Source organism: Lactuca virosa, chromosome 9 (genome assembly GCF_052849685.1).
Source record: "Lactuca virosa cultivar CGN04683 chromosome 9, Lactuca_virosa_CGN04683_v6, whole genome shotgun sequence".
Classification (NCBI taxonomy): domain Eukaryota; kingdom Viridiplantae; phylum Streptophyta; class Magnoliopsida; order Asterales; family Asteraceae; genus Lactuca; species Lactuca virosa.
The window spans coordinates 122,270,433-122,289,231 of record NC_136434.1 but is presented as its reverse complement, the minus strand read 5'-3'; the positions used below and the strand labels follow the sequence as shown (position 1 = coordinate 122,289,231).

At 35.0% G+C, this 18,799-nt stretch overlaps 1 protein-coding gene across 1 annotated transcript; it reads right to left on the bottom strand.

The window, feature by feature from the left end:
• Positions 1–727: 727 nt before the first annotated feature.
• Positions 728–2,552, bottom strand: LOC145136449 (expansin-A8-like). The gene is made up of 3 exons (XM_079070583.1): positions 2,341–2,552; positions 1,932–2,244; positions 728–1,308 (listed from the first exon to the last, which is right to left on the bottom strand). Exons 1-3 carry the CDS (start codon positions 2,462–2,464, stop codon positions 1,005–1,007), a joined length of 741 nt encoding a protein of 246 aa, XP_078926709.1. The 5' UTR covers positions 2,465–2,552; the 3' UTR covers positions 728–1,004.
• Between the last annotated feature and the right edge of the window lie 16,247 nt (positions 2,553–18,799).

The following is an 18,799-nucleotide window of genomic DNA, read 5'->3' as shown; positions in this document are numbered from 1 at the left end:
TGTTATTGTGTTTATGGAATAAATGTTCTCACTTTTATGATAAATAAATAAAAATAAAACTTGTTGAACAAAGTAATGTAACGTCTAGTCGGTTTTAATGAAATTAAGACAAATAATTTGCCGGAGAGAGACCCCATTAGCCCACTCTAAGATAAACTTTAATAATTTTGTCGAATCCAAGTTAAGACAAATACAAGGGTTACAATGTGTTATGTTTAGTTATAATTACAGTCTGTATAAATGAAATAAAAAAAAAAAACAAAAAAAAACAAAAAACAAAAAACAAAAAACATAACCATGAAAACGTGGACTACCTTCCTCCAAGAAACAAAGACCACATGAAGCAAAACAATTAAGGTTACCCAACCGCAAGATCCCCTGAATAGACAAAATTCAACAGAATCTAGCATTGAACTTAACGACAACTATAGAATATTTATCCATGAACACTTTTTGAGTTTTACAATAAAAAAAGAAAGAAATGAATATGCATAGATGTTTCAATTTTAATTAGTGAATTCCTTTCCAACAATGATCATCATCAAATAATACTTTGGTTATTAAATAATTAGACCAGCGAAAATAAATTAACATATACTAGTTAACTAAACATCTATAGATAATTTCCAAAGAACAAAAAAAAAAAAAAAAAAAAAAAAAAAACAACCATAATAGATGTATCAAATGACAATAACTCCACTTTAAAGTACCTAGTGGACAATGAAACTTTGTTTGAAATATGTATAATAACACGCTTATAAATTTCACTCTATATTTTACAATATCAAGAAAACAATATGAAGTAGACATAATAAAATGTCTTAATATCTCAACATTGACTTATGTCAAAGCAGAAAAGCAATAACACTACAAACCAATTAATATCACTATGTATAATGAAAGCGGGTGCTAACTTGCAAGTTGCCACCACTGCACTTAAAATTTTCATTTCTCATATTTGAGTTTCCCATTTTTAACTTTCACACCCTTTGTGTTTCTATAACTTAAAATTGCCCCCCTTGAAATGTCTGACCAAATTGCCAACCAGATGATGCGACGTTGTAGCTAGTGATGGTTCTTCCATCGCTCGTTGTGACTTGAAAAGAAAGGCTTTGCCCGTTGAGATATGAGTTGCTTTGCCAGTTTTGCCCCCAGTTCCGTGACATCGGTTGCCACCCTGTCTTTGATCCTTTGATTGAGACTGCGTGTACATCTCCTGCACCGCCCACGTTTGTAACTAATACCAAGTTGAAGTATGAGTGACCATTGATTGTAAATCTCACTCCTCCCTTCTTCATGCAAGGCACCCTATATAAAAACATTGCAAACGAGTCAATCACATGGTTGAAAAAATATGTTTACATGTTCCTTCTATCTTTTGTTCATACTTTTTTTCCTACCTATATAAGATGATGACAAGTGTACAAATTTAACATCTCAATCAAATTTAAACTAAATTAAATGACACTTGTCACCATCTAAAATAGATAGGAAGATAGTAAACATAAAAAGTAGAAAGATATTTAATTTCTCATGAACTTAATGTGGATAAAACTTAATTTTGTAAGTTATGTACAACTATTTATTATCTAATGCTTAAAAGTATACATTAATAGAAAAGGCAAGGAAAAAAGGCCTTGCCAATAAGTGAATACATTTTTACAAATTTACCCTAATTTTTATTGTCTTTCTATTTCTAAAAATACGACGTAATGTTCTAAAAAATAAATTATCTATCTAGATAACCTTTAATGCTTTGGTCCCATTAAGTTATATACCCTTTTATAACTTTAACTTTCTTATTTTTCTTTCTACACATGATCAAAGTATGAAGTAGTTACAAAAGAAAGGTTATTCATCTGGATAATATTTAATGATATAAACATTATCTTAGTTAACAAAAGCTTTCAAGTAGAAAGAAAAAAAGATACCTTTGGAATGCGACAGGCACAATACCAGCCCGATACTGTGCTATTTGCAAGAAAGCAGGCTCAGCCAAATCAAAGTGTTGGAGAGGGGGGTTGCACCAACCACCATTATCGTTAGATTGAGCAGGGTTCGGTGGACAAAAATTGGTCGCAGTGACAATTATGCTACCAGGCAAGCACCACCTAGGGTCATCATTACATCTCATTTCATAACAAGACCCACAACTCAAACCATTGTTAAAAAGAGCAGTACTCAATGCTGCAGTATTGGTACCATATCCTTGGCTATACAAATTCCCATACCCACAAGCACCCCCTATAAAAAATATGGACATCTTAAATTAGATAACAAGAAGTGAAATTGAAGTGTAGATTGTTTGAATGAAAAAGATATGTATGTAAATATATATACCCATTGTGCCCGAAGCGTCTCCTCCTCCATAAAAGGTGGCATGACCATTTTGCCAATCTCCATAAACAAGATTGAAGAAGAAGCAAATAAGTAGAGCAACAATTGTTATTTGTGAAGAAGCCATTGGAAGAGTCTTGGGAGTTTTGAGGAAATAGACCAAATGAAGATATAGTTATATAGGGGAATTGAAGTGTAGGGAGGGAAAGGTTTTGGTTATGAAAAAGTGTTTGAATGGGAAAGTGACAATTATAGCAAAGGGTGAGGCTAGTGTAATTCCCGTTAATGTTATTTAAATAATTAAATTGGAAGAGATTGGATAATAGCGAAAGATGTAATGGAACATGCACTTGTTTGTTAAACCTAAGTAGGTCCTTACAACGCACATGCATTTCCTCTACTTGTATCTTTCATTTTCCATTTAATTAATTAAGACTTGGTTTCATAATATTTTTTATTTTCATGTTTATAGTATAATAAAATAAAATAGAAATAAATAGCAGATGATGTTTACTTATATTAAAAAAAAACTGAAAACTAATTAAAAAAATCGTAAACAATAATTATATGCATAATTTTTTTTCCAGTATTAAAGTATGTTTGGCAACAAGTTTTTAATAGTTTTTAACAACTTTTATAATTTTAAATTTTTTTTGAACAAAAAAGTTTGGGTACAAGTTGATTTAAAAAAAAAACTAAAAAAAATTGTAATCCAAGAACTATTTTAAATAGTTTTTGAGAGCTTTTTGAAACTTTCAACTTTTATCTTTTTATGTTTTATGTTTTTATATATTTAAAAAAGTTATAACTATTTATTCATACCGTCTTGCATACATACCATGAAGGGTTTGTTGTGGCCAGGTGAACATGCACCACGCGCATGACCCGGTGAGTCTCGTGGTGCAACCTTCGTTGCCCACCGTGTTTCTGACCACATTTGACCACAACTAGCGAGAAACTTTGATTTTTGGCTTTGACCATCTCCATTTCTAGCTAAAGCAAAACTAGTTTTTAAATTTTATTATTTAATTTTTTTAGATTAAAAAAATATTGTATAATAGTGGGTATATCAAGTTCATTTGATGTTTGTTTGGTAATAAGGTGATAATAACATGACATCCAACTATATTTATAATAGTGGTTAGATGAACTTATAGAAGACCTACCCCTTTGGGTTCAACCTATCATGTGGGTGTTGGCTACCCTTCAGAGTTCACCAGTCTTTGAGTGTAAGACACCCTCCTAGGTGTCATCCTAACCTCTGGTTTTCAACTTCTAACTTGATTTTATATATGATTTCATCAATTTCAAGTATATACCAAGGATTTCAATTCGAACCCACTTTAACTTAATTGATATTATATTTTCCAAGTTTAGTTTATGAGTTTAAACATGCTTCATTTTCCTTAAATTTTTTATATACATATTCTAGTCTAGGTTTATGCAAGTGTGAGCTCCACACCTCCTTTCTTGTATTATAACCATCACTTTCATTTCCCTTAAACTTTTTATATACATATTCTAGTCTAGGTTTATGTAAGTGTGAGCTCCACGCCTCCTTTCTTGTATTATAACCATCACTTTAAATCTCATTAGCACAATATGATCTTCATATCTCAAAATGAAACATGTGAATCCATTCGAGCCACCCAACCATGATGACTCCAAAATCACCAAAAATCATTCCCCATTTTAGAGTTACCCCGATTTTACATTTTAACTTCTTAAACAAACCCGAAACATGCACATAATGAAAATATCGAAACAATTGAATTCTCATTTAGTAATTTACATATCAAATGACCGAGAATCGGAGTGTTCTTAAGAATTGAACCCTTCAACCCATTTTGACTACCTGACTATAAGTTGCATACATGTCTTCCCACTCTAGAAGTAAAATTTTGACACCATTGTAAAGCTGTATGTCCTAATCCTCTCATGATCCTATCAAAGGTCAAACCTACAACCTTTTTAAGCACAACTACACTTCACAATCACATAGGTAACTCCTTTATATCATGTACCAACGCATACATTTTCTCAAAAGGAGTTATTAATAAGAAAAGCTTCAACCTAGCCACTTGTAGAACTGAACACACACAGCTTGGGATGATTTCACATAATGTCTCCCAATCTAACAACAATGAGAAAACTAAATTGAATTTAGCCCAAAACGACTCATTCGAGAGGAATTGGGCGTCTAATCATTACAGATTAAATGGAATTTAATCCTATCCTTATTCTAGACTTGTGCACTAAGTCTTTGGCCAACCCTTTGGTAATGTGATCCGCCAAGTTTTGATGAGTTCTAACAAACTCAACTGAAATGATTACGGTCATGATTAAATCCATAATCATGCTATGTCTAACACCTAAGTGTCTAGAATTTCCATTGTAGACTTGGCTATAAGCCTTAGCTAAAGTTGCAACCTAATGGATATATGAGTTATAAGCTTAAGAATCATTGGTATTTCAAACATCAAGTTTCTTAACCACTCAACTTCCTTGCCAATAGTATCTAAAGCTATAAATTTGGATTCCATGGTTGAATTTGTTATGCATGATTGTTTATTTGATACCCAAGAAACTGTACCTCCTCCTAAAAGGAAAACCCAACCACTAGTTGAAGAATGATCTTCCAAGTAGGAAATCCAACTTCCATCCGAATAATGTTCTAAGATGGAAGGATATCCCAAATAGCTCAAGATATGATTCATAGTCCCCTTGAGATATTTTAGTACTCTATACATTGCTTTCCAATGTTAAGCACTAATATTACTAGTGTATTTGCACAACTTCCCAACAACAATAACAATGCCAGGTCTTGTGCTTGTCATGTCATACATCAAGCACCCTATGGCCTTCGAATACTCCAATTGTGAAATTGGTTTTCCATCATTTGACATATGTTTAATCTGAGGATCCATGGGAGTACTAATATGCGAACAATCACCAAAATTTAATCTTTTCAAGATTTTTTCAATATAATGAGATTGGGTCAAGGATAAGCCTTTGTTCAACCTTCAGATTCTAATACCAAGAATCATATATGCCTCCCCCATATTCTTCATAGAGAAATTTGATGAGAGCAAGGTCAAGGATAAGCCTTTGTTCAACCTTCAGATTCTAATACCAAGAATGCAGTCTTGAAATCTATTTGATGGATCACAAGGTTATGAATTGAGGCCATGGCAATCAATAATCTTATATTGGAAATTCATGTTACAGGAACATATGTATCAACATAGTAAATTCCAAACTTTTTCCTGAATTCTTGAATGACTAACCTTGCATTGAACTTTTGAATAGTTCCATCCACTTTCATCTTCTTTTTGAAGATCCTTCTACAACCTACTAGTTTTGAACCTTAGGGTAGATCGGATAACACCCAAGTGTGATTTTCAAGGATCGATGAAATTTCATCATCTACAACTTACTTCCAAAAGCTAGCATCACGAGACTCCATGACACCCTTAAAGGTTTTTGGATCATCCTCAACACTAACACAATAAAAGTGTTGTGATCCAGGTTCATCCTTTAAACCTTCAACCAAATATATTTGGTGATCAGAGTCAAGATCCTTACTAAGAATTCTATGGTTTCTTATAAGATGTACCACCCTTTCCGCTTCATCAGAAACATGATCATCAAGCTCAGACTCAACATTTAGAATTCCAAGGTCTTCACTTTAGGTTAGAGCATCAGCCTTTCGGTATCATAGTCATCTTGGCTCTCCAGGTATTTAGACCTTGTAATTGATGAAAACCTACTTTCAAAAAATATTGCATCTCAGGATTCAATCACAGAGTGAATGCCTACAGACTCATTAGGTTCTATAATATAAAACATAAAATCCATGGAATGCTTATGCATTCATTTCCTCATTCACATAAAGTCTTCATTTTAGGTTTAAGCACACAAACTACTGTGTGACAACCCCAAATTCGAAAATAACTTAGGTTTGGGACTTTCTTCAACCAAAGTTCATATCGGGATTTTCTATTCCTCTTACTAGGGACACTATTCAAGAAAAAACATGTAGTTGTCATTTCCTCACTCCAAAGCCCTTACTCAATCCTGAGTAAAGTAACATAGATTTCACCATTTTCTTGAGAACTCTATTCTTCCTTTAATCAACCCCATTTTGTTGAGGAGTGTAAGGAGCAATGGTTTCATGTATGATTCCTACTGATTCGAAATATTGAGTATTCATATACTTTCCACCTCTATTAGTCTTAATACATTTAGCAAAACTTCCTAATTGAAGTTCCACTTCGGTTTTGTAAGTTTTAAACTTTTCCAGTGCTTCATATTTTGTATGCAAAAGATACACATAACAAAACCTAGTTATGTCATCAATAAAGGTGACACCATATTTTTTGTGTCCAAGGGAAGGGGTAGAGTGGAAATCACAAAGGTCACTATGTATTAGGGCAAGGACTTCACTTTTCCTATCAACCTTTAGGAAAGGTTTCTTAGGTAGTGTTTGGTATGTGGGATAGAACTGAACAATACTGAATTGAATTGGATGGAATAGAACCGGACAGGACTGAGGAGATTGTTTGTATCTTGTTTGGCGAAACTAGGACATGACAAAATAATATATCGAAATTACTCTATTATCTTTGAAAATACACATATCACATATTATAAATTTATATATATATATATATATATATATATATATATATAATATAATATAATTATATAATTATTTTTGCATATTTAATACTTTTTAACCTCCCTAGCATCACAAATATTGTAATTAGGTCTGAAACCTCCATCACCGCCCATTATCATCTTCATTTGATCTTCTTTCTTGTGACGCATCTAATATTTTCACCCAACGAATGGGTTCGGTGTCAAAAAGCAACAGAGTTGTTGTTTCCATTAATTTGCAGGTATGCAAAATAAATTAACTACGATTCTACCAAATCGTCAACAAGATGATGAACATGTTCAAGTTTAAGGGTTAAATTCCTGACTCAAGAACTTGAAATAGCTTTTAAAATTAAAGATAAGTAAGAAAAAAGTTCCTATTACAAAACCCCTCTCTTGTTAGTCGTAATGTTGAAACTGAGGGATCAATCCATCCTTAGACATTTCATGCATTCTTATAAAATGAACATGACCAACCTTGCATGCCAAAGTATAGGATCATTTTTAGAAAAACATGTAGTCATGAGGCAAGTATTATCAGTCTTATTCAATAAGTTAAGTTTGAACATCTTGTTTTCATAATAACCAAAACCAACGAACATACCAGATCTTGGCAAAATATATTTATTAGATTCAAAAGTTTGTTTATAACCAAAGAAATTCAAACAGCCGGTACAAGATTCCTACATAAAGTAGGAACATACAAACAATAAACTAAAGTAACAATTTCTCCTGAAGTAAAAACTAGATCAACTATTCCTACACCCTTAATAGGTCGAGTCGATTCATCCGCCAAGTGCACCACCAACCCTTCATCAAGAGGATCCAATTTCTTTAACCACCTTCGAATTTATAGAAGTGACTTGTAGCACCCGAATCCACCCAACAACTTTCATCAGAATCACCTTTCACAAGAAAAACATTCGAAACAAGTGAAAAATAATGTCTTTTATTATATAAAGACTGGCGAGGATAATCAAAACTAGAATCACCTCTTGTAGCGGAACACGAAGATCCATTCCTACCAATACTTAGACTAATACTATCATTATTCAACTTCACCCGACAATCCTTTTTGAGATGTCCAATCAACTTACACATTCAACACGCTAATTCCTTGGGTTTCTTGTTGGATTTAGTTGACCCTTCGAACTTCCTTTTCTTGCCCTTATTTTTAGCTTCAGACTTGGTGTTGTGATTGTTGTTCCTTTTTACCTGAACATTGTTTACTGAAATTTTGGCCACTTCAGTTTTGGGCTTGGTATCACCATTCTCTTGCACACGAAGAGACTCTTCGATACGTAGATGGCTACCCAACTAAACTATGGATAAATTTTTTTATGTTTTAATGTATGTTTGAAATCTTTCCATGAGAGAGGCAACCTGTTAATCACACTAGATACAATAATGGATTCATCCATGTTCATTTTATGAAGTGCGAATGGACCCATAGTTCTTTGCAAATCATGGAATTGTTTAATGACATGTCTAGAATCAACCATTTTATAGTTGTTAAAATCACTAACTATGAACTTATTGAAAGAGGATTCCTCAACTATGTATGTTGATTCTAGAACCTCCCTAAGTGATTTTTCGCTCACTTCATTTGGATAAATGTCAAACAGAGGATCAGGCATACCGTTTATGATGTGCCTACGAGAGATGTAGACATCTTTTTCCCACTTGCTCATTCTTCTTGTTTGCTCAAAAATCTCATTTTCCACCTCCTCTAGCATAGTAGTGGAAAGCACATACACTACCTTCAAAGCAGTCAAAATGAAGTTCACTTTCTTCTGCCATCATCTGCAGTCCACACCTTCGAATTTTTGAAGTTTCGTGAACTTGGTCGTCATGTTATGTAGAGACTCAGCCATATTGTGAAAATTACTTAGCAAGATTGTTGGAGAAAAGTTTGGTCAAATGGGTAACTTAGTTCAAAGGTAAAAATGGTGAGTACTTAATTAGTTTGAACAGACCGTATGATCACTTTCTTTGCTAAATAATTTGCCCCTATGCCTAGGTAACACACATTCTCAACAAGGAAAATCTACCATAGACAACACAAGACTGAGGCACCAAGATTATGTTAACAAGTGTTAGAGAAATCGTTTTTTTAAGTGAAAGTGCCAATCACGGTTGCAATGAAAAAGTTAAATGCTTAAAGTTTCTTTCAAGGTTTCCATTAAAGATTTTCCCACCTTTGTAACTACACACCTCTTCTCTTTTATACTAAAAAGAAGATGTAACTTACAAGGTGATATTTTGGAGCTCATTAAATACAAAGTTGTAACCTATACCATTAAGGAGATCATTAACACAAAAATTGTAACCTACAACATTAAGGAGCTTAGTAACACCAAAGTTGTAACCTACACCATTAAGGAGCTCACTAACACCAACGGCGTAACCACCAAGGTGTTAAATACAAACTATTAATAAGTGTAACCCCCAACATATTAATTATACTCGATTTCATTAACTCACAATGCTTAAGAAATTTAAGAAAGCATTAATAGAAGACCTACCCATTTTGGTTTAAGCCATCATTTGGGTGTTCACTACCCTTTAGAGTTCACTAGTCTTTGGGTGTAAAACACCCTCCTAGGTGTCACCCTAACATTTGGTTTGCAACTCTTAAATTTATTTTATACATGATTTCATCAATTCCAAGTATATACCAATGATTTCAATTTGAAACCACTTTAACTTAATTGATATCATGTTTTCCAAGTTTATTCTAAGAGTTTAAACATGCTTTATTTTCCTTAAACCTTTTATATACATATTCTAGTCTAGGTTTATGAAAGTGTGCACTCTAAACCTCCTTGCTTGCATTATAAGCATGACTTTGAATATCATTGGCACAATATGTTATCCATAAATCAAACTGAAACAAGTGAATCCATTAGAACCACCCAACCATCATGACTCTAAAATCACTAAAAGGATGTACATTGTTTTTAGTAGAGTTAGTACTGTAAATACCACAACATGAGCCATGTTATGACACATGAATTTTAATACAAAGTACACCCAAAATTTTCATTTTCTAGTCATAAATCATAACAAAATCCGAGGTACATTTGTACTAACAAGTCAGTACCAAAAAGGATCGTTTGTTACTGATACGATGATCTAAGCCGAGCGCTACAAACTTAACGTCTTTCTAAATCGAATACACAACCTGAAAGGCACACAATAAAACAGGTAAGGTACAATGATCTTAGTGTCATCCAGATATAATTTTAGTTACACAACTAAGTATATCATTATGTTAATAAATCCATACAATTCTCACAATGCCTTTCTAACCAGTCAGTGCATATTCACTTCTTGTATTATTACGTAAAATTCCTTAATAATCAATATCATAGTTAATCAAGCTATTATTACAAAACTTAACTATTCATAGTGGACATACAACCACCACTGCTACTATCCAATCCAAATAATATGTAACAACTGGTAAAATATGTCAGAATTCGTTGGTCAAACCACCGTAAACCCCTATGTATTAGGACCTTTCATATGATTTTTCTAAGTTTTATATGCAATTGAAGCTAAGTCACTCATAATTGCTCTTAGATTAGTCCAAATTGCTCAAAGTTAACCGTAATTAACAAACATAAAACAATTCACAAAATAAGTATTAGTTAATACCCTAAAAATAATTTTTTTGCATTGAGTATACTTGAGAGATATAGATAATTTTTTGGATATAATATTTGCTCACCTCTACGTGGATATAAAGAACATTAAAAACAGAGATCGTATGAGGATTTTACGCTCTTTTTGAGTTATAAAACAAATATTTGTCTGGTTTTCCTAAAACGAGCCATGCGCAGCTTCGTTTGGGATAGCTACGAACTTCGTAAATTGTTTTTGAGCATGTTTTTGAACTCATACTATGGTATATTATTTTATTTGGACATTTTTAACCCAAAGCAAAATACAATTTGTAAAAATATGTCTAATCGGAACCAATTAACCGTGAAACTTTAAACGCTAATTCACGGAGTTCCGTATATCGGAATTGAATTCCGTTTTCATTTTTGAAATCACCACGACCGAGACAATCAACATGCACTTTTATAAAAATTATATGGAGTCGGGATTCCTTAGTACGTTGATCGAGAAGACTAGAGAGGCGACATCATGGAGTTGCCACAAGTGTGACATCACTCTTATTACAAGAGGACAATCATGCATATGGACTTAAATCACCAACCATGTTCTTCATAGATTACTTGCACTCTTCACTCATCTCCCCTCTCTCCAATCAATCTCACACTCTCTCTAACTCTCCTTTCCCTCTCTCTTTTTGTTCTCGGCTAGGAGCCTCCCCACCGGAGGTGTGTCTTTCGGCCACCATCGAGGGAACATCCCTCTTACTGCCTTTCTTCCATTGATCACAACCCTTAAACAGCCCCACCACCATCTACATTTGCTGCTGCCTCTCCCTTTTTCAACTGTCCAACCACCACCAAGCAACCATCCACCACCCCTCTTGTTTAGCTACTCAAAATAAAATAGCCCGGATGATCTTTCGTGCCAAAAGGTGTTGATTTTCGAGTTCCCCACAAGAAGCTTTATATGTCTCGGGGTTTTTGTTTGGTTCAAAAAGCTTCAAGAGCAAAGTCGAGAAATCACAATCCCAGTCCCGATCTTCGAACCTATCACACGTTCACGCAACTAGGGTGAGTTTTTACAACCCCTTTTACTATTTTTAACATTTTCGGGGGAGGATAGATACACGTCTCGTTTTACGATAATTTACGCTTATATATGTTCATAATATGTTTATTTGTGTTTATTTTGTTTATTTATGATTATGTTAAGTTTATTTACATTTCGTTATGTTTATTCCGTTGTTTACACTTCGTTATGTTTATTTCGGTTATTTACAAATTTTTTACGTTCAAAATGCTTATAAATATGTTATTATTTATATGTTTATTATTTCCGTTATTATATCTTCATTTTATGTCTTAAGATGTAACTTGATAATTTATAAGACAAAGCAAAGTTTTATATGTATACATATTCATCTATATCATTTTGTACACAAAATGGTTATAATTTATATATAGATATGTTTTGTCATAACATAATAACAATGTACAAATATGTTTTTATATATAAACTGGACTTATAAAGACAATTTGTCACATGAAATAAGGATGTGTAAGTATATATACATAGTAGTCATATTATGTACTATATATGTATATAAAAGTCTTATAGGGCATAAAATAAGGTTTTGTACTTATAATGATGATTTAAGTAGGTATACATGCATGTTGGTAACAATATTATTATATATACATCTAACAAGAGTCAAGATCAAATAAAAAGGAAATTTTTGGTAGAAAGGTAAGAAGTTTTATTTGTATATATTTTTTTGACGAACAAAATAAATGAATCACTAGATGATTCATTTGTAAGATGATTCACAAGAAAAAATTCCCAAAAAAATATCTTTATAATTCATTTTTAAGTAAATTAAGAAAAAATTCACTTTTATGACAATTTTAGTGAATAACAACAAAATCATTGTATAAATGAATCATCGAGATGTTTTTTTGAGAATTTTTTCTTGTGAATCATCTTACAAATGAATCATCTAATGATTCATTTTGTTTCTTCGCGAAAAAAATATGTAGAAAAAAATATAGATCTAATTCTAGCTATAACCTCCGTCTGACGAGTCAAAACGACCGTAATTGTTCATTCTATTATTATTTCATGACGTTGATGAAGCGTTAATGATGATCTCATCACACCCTTTATTGTGTGTTTCAGAGGCATCTCGTCCGTACTTCGGTTATAGGCTCATTATAAACCATGGAAATTCATTTTAGAATGTGCCCGAATAAAGTAAGAATGATTTACTCAAATGGTTAAGTGTCGAATATTTATTTATTTAAATAAATAGTACATTACAAAGATTTGACACGACATTTTATTGAATTATAGACTATATTTAATAAACAAATCTCTTTTACTCCGATATGATCTTATGTGGTTATTCCTTATTTGATAGATCTTGATGTAGTCATTGGGATTATGGAGGAATCTAGACTATCGTTATTATAGTCGCGAAAAACTATGAAGCAAAGACTAAGACTTACTAAAATTTATATCTAGGTCTTTTGAAAGGAAAAGCTAAGGTGTTAGGCAAAGCGTTGACCTAATTAGAAGTCATCCACTTTCACAAGTGAGTGCATAGTTACTTTCGTCTTACACATAGATACAAAGTATTTAGATAATTATGTGCTATATGTGATTATTATCCGTGTTCTTGATATCCATGCTAGATGAAATAAAATGATATGACTTTACTTGTATATTTATTTTATCATATTGTATTGGGTAGTGAAAGGTTGTGGAAAATAAAATAATGGTGAGAGGTCATGCATTATACAATTGTACTACTAGGGATTAGTCATCTAACAGAGTACAGATGACAATCACGGACTATTCTAAACAGTCTAGTTGAACACGAGCAGACTCACAACATGTAGGTGTTAATAAACCATACACGTGCATGTAACATCCGATCTAGGTACGCATCAACTTTCTTGTATTTATTTTAAAAGGGGTGGCGATGACGTGGTGGTGCATCACCATGACGTGGTGGATTATGTGGGATCGCGGTACTTTAATGACCTGCCACGACATGGTCTTGGGGCACCACGACGTGGAAGGTGTTTTAGTGAAAACCCTAATTGCGGGTCATGAACCCTATATAAGGAACTTTACGACTAGGGTTTTAGCCTCCATCTTCCTCCCAACCTCAGAAACTCTAACCCTAGCCTCCATTGAAGTTGTGAGCTCATTCTTGGTGCTTTTTGGTGATTTTAGAAGGAGAAGGAAGCTCTTGGTGAGGTGGTTACTTGGCAAGCATCATTTCTTCAGTTAAGCTTATCTCTTGGACCTTGGTGAGTGCCCAACACTCAACCTTTTCCTACCATGTTGCTAGATCTCTTGTTTTTGTTCCCTTTTTCCATGATTTTGATGGACTAAGTGATGGGATCTCATAAAGTTTGCAACTTTATGAGTCTCCAGGTCAAATTGAACATTTAGTGTCTTGGATCTGAATTATAATCAAGTTTTGATGTCATGCATGGGATTTTAGTCATTAAACCCTATTTTTGACCTAAAATGGAAAAGGCATGTATTGGACATGCAAGTCCATAAAGCCACGATTTTTAAAGTCACTTTGGAGTGTGAGAACTTTCTGGAAAATTTGGAGGTGCAACTCTGTGACATCCCCAATTTCACGGCCAGAAAAGACCGGTTTAATTTATGCTTTTATAATAATTTCAAAGTAATCATTTGATTAAAAGTGTTGCGGAATTTGTTCCCAGAAAAACATAATAAATATGTTATCAAATCATTTCCGAAGAAATGTATTTTATTCATTTAAACCATTGGGATGTCATTGTCAATACAAAAACATAAGCATAAACAAAACTTACATTCATTTACACTAGTGATCTACTTCTCTTTTAATCTCTCAGTGTAAAGCAACTTCGTATCGATACCTGTGATACAATTAAACTGAGTGGGTCAGGCTTGGGAGCCTGGTGAGCATATAGGGTTTTCAACCCACAATAAATAATAAACTTATTAAGTTCTCAATCAACAATAAATTTATTAATTTCATCAATCAAAATAACCCTAATTACCCATTCCCATTATCCTCACTTTACGTCCCTAAAACAACTATCACAAGGGACCTAGCCTAAGGATTTTCACAAGGGGTGACAGCATTGCTATCCTCAGCAATTTATGTCAAACAAGACATCCTAACATAAAACAACCTATAAAGTGACAACATTGCTTCCCTCTGCAATATATGTCAAATAAGACAAACATCGGGGTGACAACATTGCTTTCCTTCGACAATTTATGTCAAATAGGCACGAAGTCACATCGTCACCATGTGCTAAGTCCATAGCTCTTATTTATTGACAATATTTCCCACGGAAGTCCCCCTTGCAATACATGTCAGTGGGTTTTTCCATATGCTAAGTCCATACCTCTTATTCATCGACGGTATTTCCCACGGGAGTTCCCCCCCGCAATACATGTCAATGGGTTTTCCATATGCTAAGTCCATAGCTCTTATTCATCGACGGTATTTCCCACGGGAGTTCCCCCCCTCCCCCTCCCCCTCCCCCCCCCCCCCCCCCCCCCCGCAATACATGTCAATGGGTTTTTAGAGTACAGCTGATGAACATATAGTTCATCCACTTACAGGTTGCAAGCCTGCTAGTGTTCCACAGACCGTCTAGAATGGTCCATGGTTGTCATCCATACTCTGCTGAATGACGGGGGCCAACGTTTAGGTAAGGGCTTTTCTCATATTGCACCACTCACGCCAACGTTTGGGTATGGCTTTTCTCATATTTCACCACTCACTCTCAACTCATGATCTATATCACTGATCATCTCATCAATCCAACTCACCTTTCATCACACACCCACTATTTGACTCATGATCTATATCACTGACTCATGAAGCTCGTCCGATCACTTCATAAAAGAAACAAAGACTCCAAAGCTCTTCAAAATAAAAGTATAGGGAAAATACTAATAAAGTACTCCTGTACGCTCCCGTACCCCGACACGTAATAGTGTCAAAAAGAAGAACTAACGGATGAACATATGGTTCAAAAACACCTAATGAACATATAGTTCAAGAACACCTTATGAACATATAGTTCAAACATACCTACCGATTACAAGTCTGCTAACGTTCCACTGGACTATCTAAAATAGTCTGTGGCCGTTGTCTATACTCTGCTAGATGACTAGATCATCTTAAACATCGATATCTCTCATCACTTTTATTTCATCACACATCATCTAATTTATCTACCCATGTTTTACCCAACATATTTGTAGATAAAAATACATACACAGTTTAAAACTTGTATAAAACATCTATTCAACAGTCACCTTAATTAAACAATTAATATAATTACACATAGCACGTATTTTAAAGAAAATACTTCATATATATGTGTAAGGTGAAAGTGACTACACACTCACTTGATTTAACGATAATCGGGCAGCATTTCGTTGCCTAAAACGATCATTTCTAATAAAACCGGGAGTTTTATTGAGAAACCGGGCTCTGCGAGGGTCGGGCTTCGAAACCGAAAAAAATAAATTTCCCGGGCTTTTCGGGCACTCCGGGATGTGTTCCGGGCGTTGGAAATGATCTCGGGGCATCGGGGGATGTGAAAATAGCCAAAATATTGAAAAAGGGGCCAAAATTGCCATTTTTCCAACTTTAGCCGGGAGGGTTCGCACCCTCCTATTTATAGTGTCCGAAGCTGCTGATCCAAGGGCTGAGAAGGAGACATGCGGCAGCAGATCCGAAGAGGGCAGCACCTGCTCACACGTGGGCTGCGCATGCGAGGGCCTCGCTGGAGGCTTCTGATTGGACCGAAGTCCGGGTCCGAGGTGGGTGGCTCGTGGCTCCTGCGAAGGTTCGGACGCACGAGGGAAGGGGCACGCGTCGCATTCTCACTGGACCACTTCGGATGACTCAGCAGCTCGGATGACTCAGCAATATTCCGGACACGCATCGGATGCGAGGCGAGGACACGTGGCCGAAGTCCACGTATGCGAGATTTCTCGGTTTTGGGGATTTTTTCTCGATTTTCGCGCCAAGACTTCTAAAATCCATAACTTTCGCATACGAGCTCCGTTTTTGACGTTCTTTATATGCACGCGTAGGTAAAATTACACTCTACAACTTTCGTTTGGACATCGTCGGCTAGTTTTGACTTTAATTTTTATATTGTTATTTTTAACAGACCGGGACAGGAAATCCGTTAAAAATTCATAACTTCTTCATCTGACGTCCGTTTTCGTCTGTCTTTTTACCGTTGTGCTACTATTGACGAGACCTTCGATTCTCGTTTAGGTCGTGTCGGCTAAAAATCACTCTATCTAAAATTCGAGTTTTTAGCTGTCTACTGCTAAGCTGAAATTTCGAAAAATCATAACTTCCTCATACGAAGTCAGATTTGGGCGTTCTTTTTATACATACTCTCGGTTTAACAAACACTACGACTTTCGTTTAGATCACCAAGGCTAAAAAGTAGTTTATCAAAAACTCACTTTTTACGACATTCAACATCGTGCCGGTTTTGTCGTGAAACTTCGACAGGTCATAACTTCTTCGTTATTACTCGGATTTCGGCATTCTTTATATATCCGTAATCCTTGTCACGACCACTACAAATTTCTTAATAGATATCGGCTTTATCTAATATTTATTTTTGACGCTCATTTTTATTCTTAATTAATTAAACCCTAATAATTAAGCGTAAAACACATAATATTCACATAATTCCTTTTCATTTCTTCTAAATGAGTTACAAAGGTTAACCTAGACTATTATGTCAATATTAATGCCTAGCCTAGAAACACGGGCGTTACAAACTCTAAGGATTTGGTGCTTAATTAGAATCTTGATGCATTAAGTTACCATTAGTGGTTGGGGTTGGAACTTTGTCTTATGGAAGGTTTTGAGGGATAAAGTTGGAAATTTACCCATCAAGACCATGGGAAGAACTAGATCTGAGCCTTGGAGTTTTTGTAGTTAAAGGAAAAGACTTAATGTAACGCCCTGTTCCGAATCACTTTCCTAATTCGGGACTGTGGCCTGAAGATAGGTGATCATAAGGCTTAGGGACTTTGGAAAAGAGATATCTAGACCCATTTGGGTACAAATAATGTATTTGAGGTAATCCGGGAGTTTGGGTTGTGTATTGGAGCCAAGGGGTATATTGGCAAAGTGGCAGTTCGAGCTCTTTATGAATTTTGGATTTTCGTTCGGAAGGTTTTGAGGTGAGGATAAGTTGATAGATGTTTAGAGCTTCTCGCCACCGTTCCGTGGATATAAAGAACGTCAAAAAAGGAGTTAAAACGAAGAAGTTATGGTCGTTTGAAGTTGGAGTAGTTTGGGTGAGTGATCGTTAGGGTTGCTTCTCCTCAACGTCGAATCCACTAAAACCCTAATTTTCGGGTATTTACAGGTATAAGATGATTAGGGTTGCTTCTCCTCAGCCTCTTTCACTCCCAACACCTCTGGAAACCCTAATCTCAGCCCCCATTGAAGTTCTTGGTCATTTTAGGTGTTAGTCAAGAGATTTTGGAGGCTTTGAAGCTCATTAAGGAGAAGAAGATCATTAGCGGTGCATTGGTTAGCTTCTTGGCTTCATCATCAGCTAGTTGTGGAGCTTTTGGACCTTTGTAAGTCTTCAAGTTCATGCATTTCCTTTCCTTGCTTGCTAGATCTAAGTTTCCATGCATTTTATGGATTTTTATGTTGGTTAGCATGCATGGAATCCATAAAGTTGGCAACTTTATGGATCATGATGGTATCTTAAGTCTTATATGTTCTAGATCTAGACTTTGGTCATGGTTTTGGACTCCGAGTTTGAGTCTTGGACCTTTTGCCTCATTTTGATGTTGGTTGGTGTTAAGTCATGTATTGGACATATGTGATTGGAAAGCTTCAATTTTTATGATCCTTGGGGTCAATGAAGACCCTCTAGACTGTCCCATGTTAAGGCTTAAAGGATTAGGAGCTTAATGCTCATTTTTGGGCACATATGGACTCACGACGTGAGGAATGAAGCCTCACGACGTGAGTACGTATTCGAGGGAGTTCCTGAAATGAAACCACGACCTCACGACGTGATCAGCTCCTGTGCAAGTTTTGGACTCTTTGATTGTGGGCTAGCTTGGTATTGGACTTGTCTTTTGGTTTGGGCTC

Bases quoted from the DNA above. Each gene is read 5' to 3' on its own strand.
- LOC145136449 (XM_079070583.1), bottom strand. From the start codon at position 2,464: ATGGCTTCTTCACAAATAACAATTGTTGCTCTACTTATTTGCTTCTTC. The intron at 2,245-2,340 runs GTATATATATTT...TATTTTTTATAG, and splicing joins AGACGCTTCGGGCACAATGG to GGGGTGCTTGTGGGTATGGG. The intron at 1,309-1,931 runs GTATCTTTTTTT...GTTTTTATATAG, and splicing joins GTGCCTGTCGCATTCCAAAG to GGTGCCTTGCATGAAGAAGG.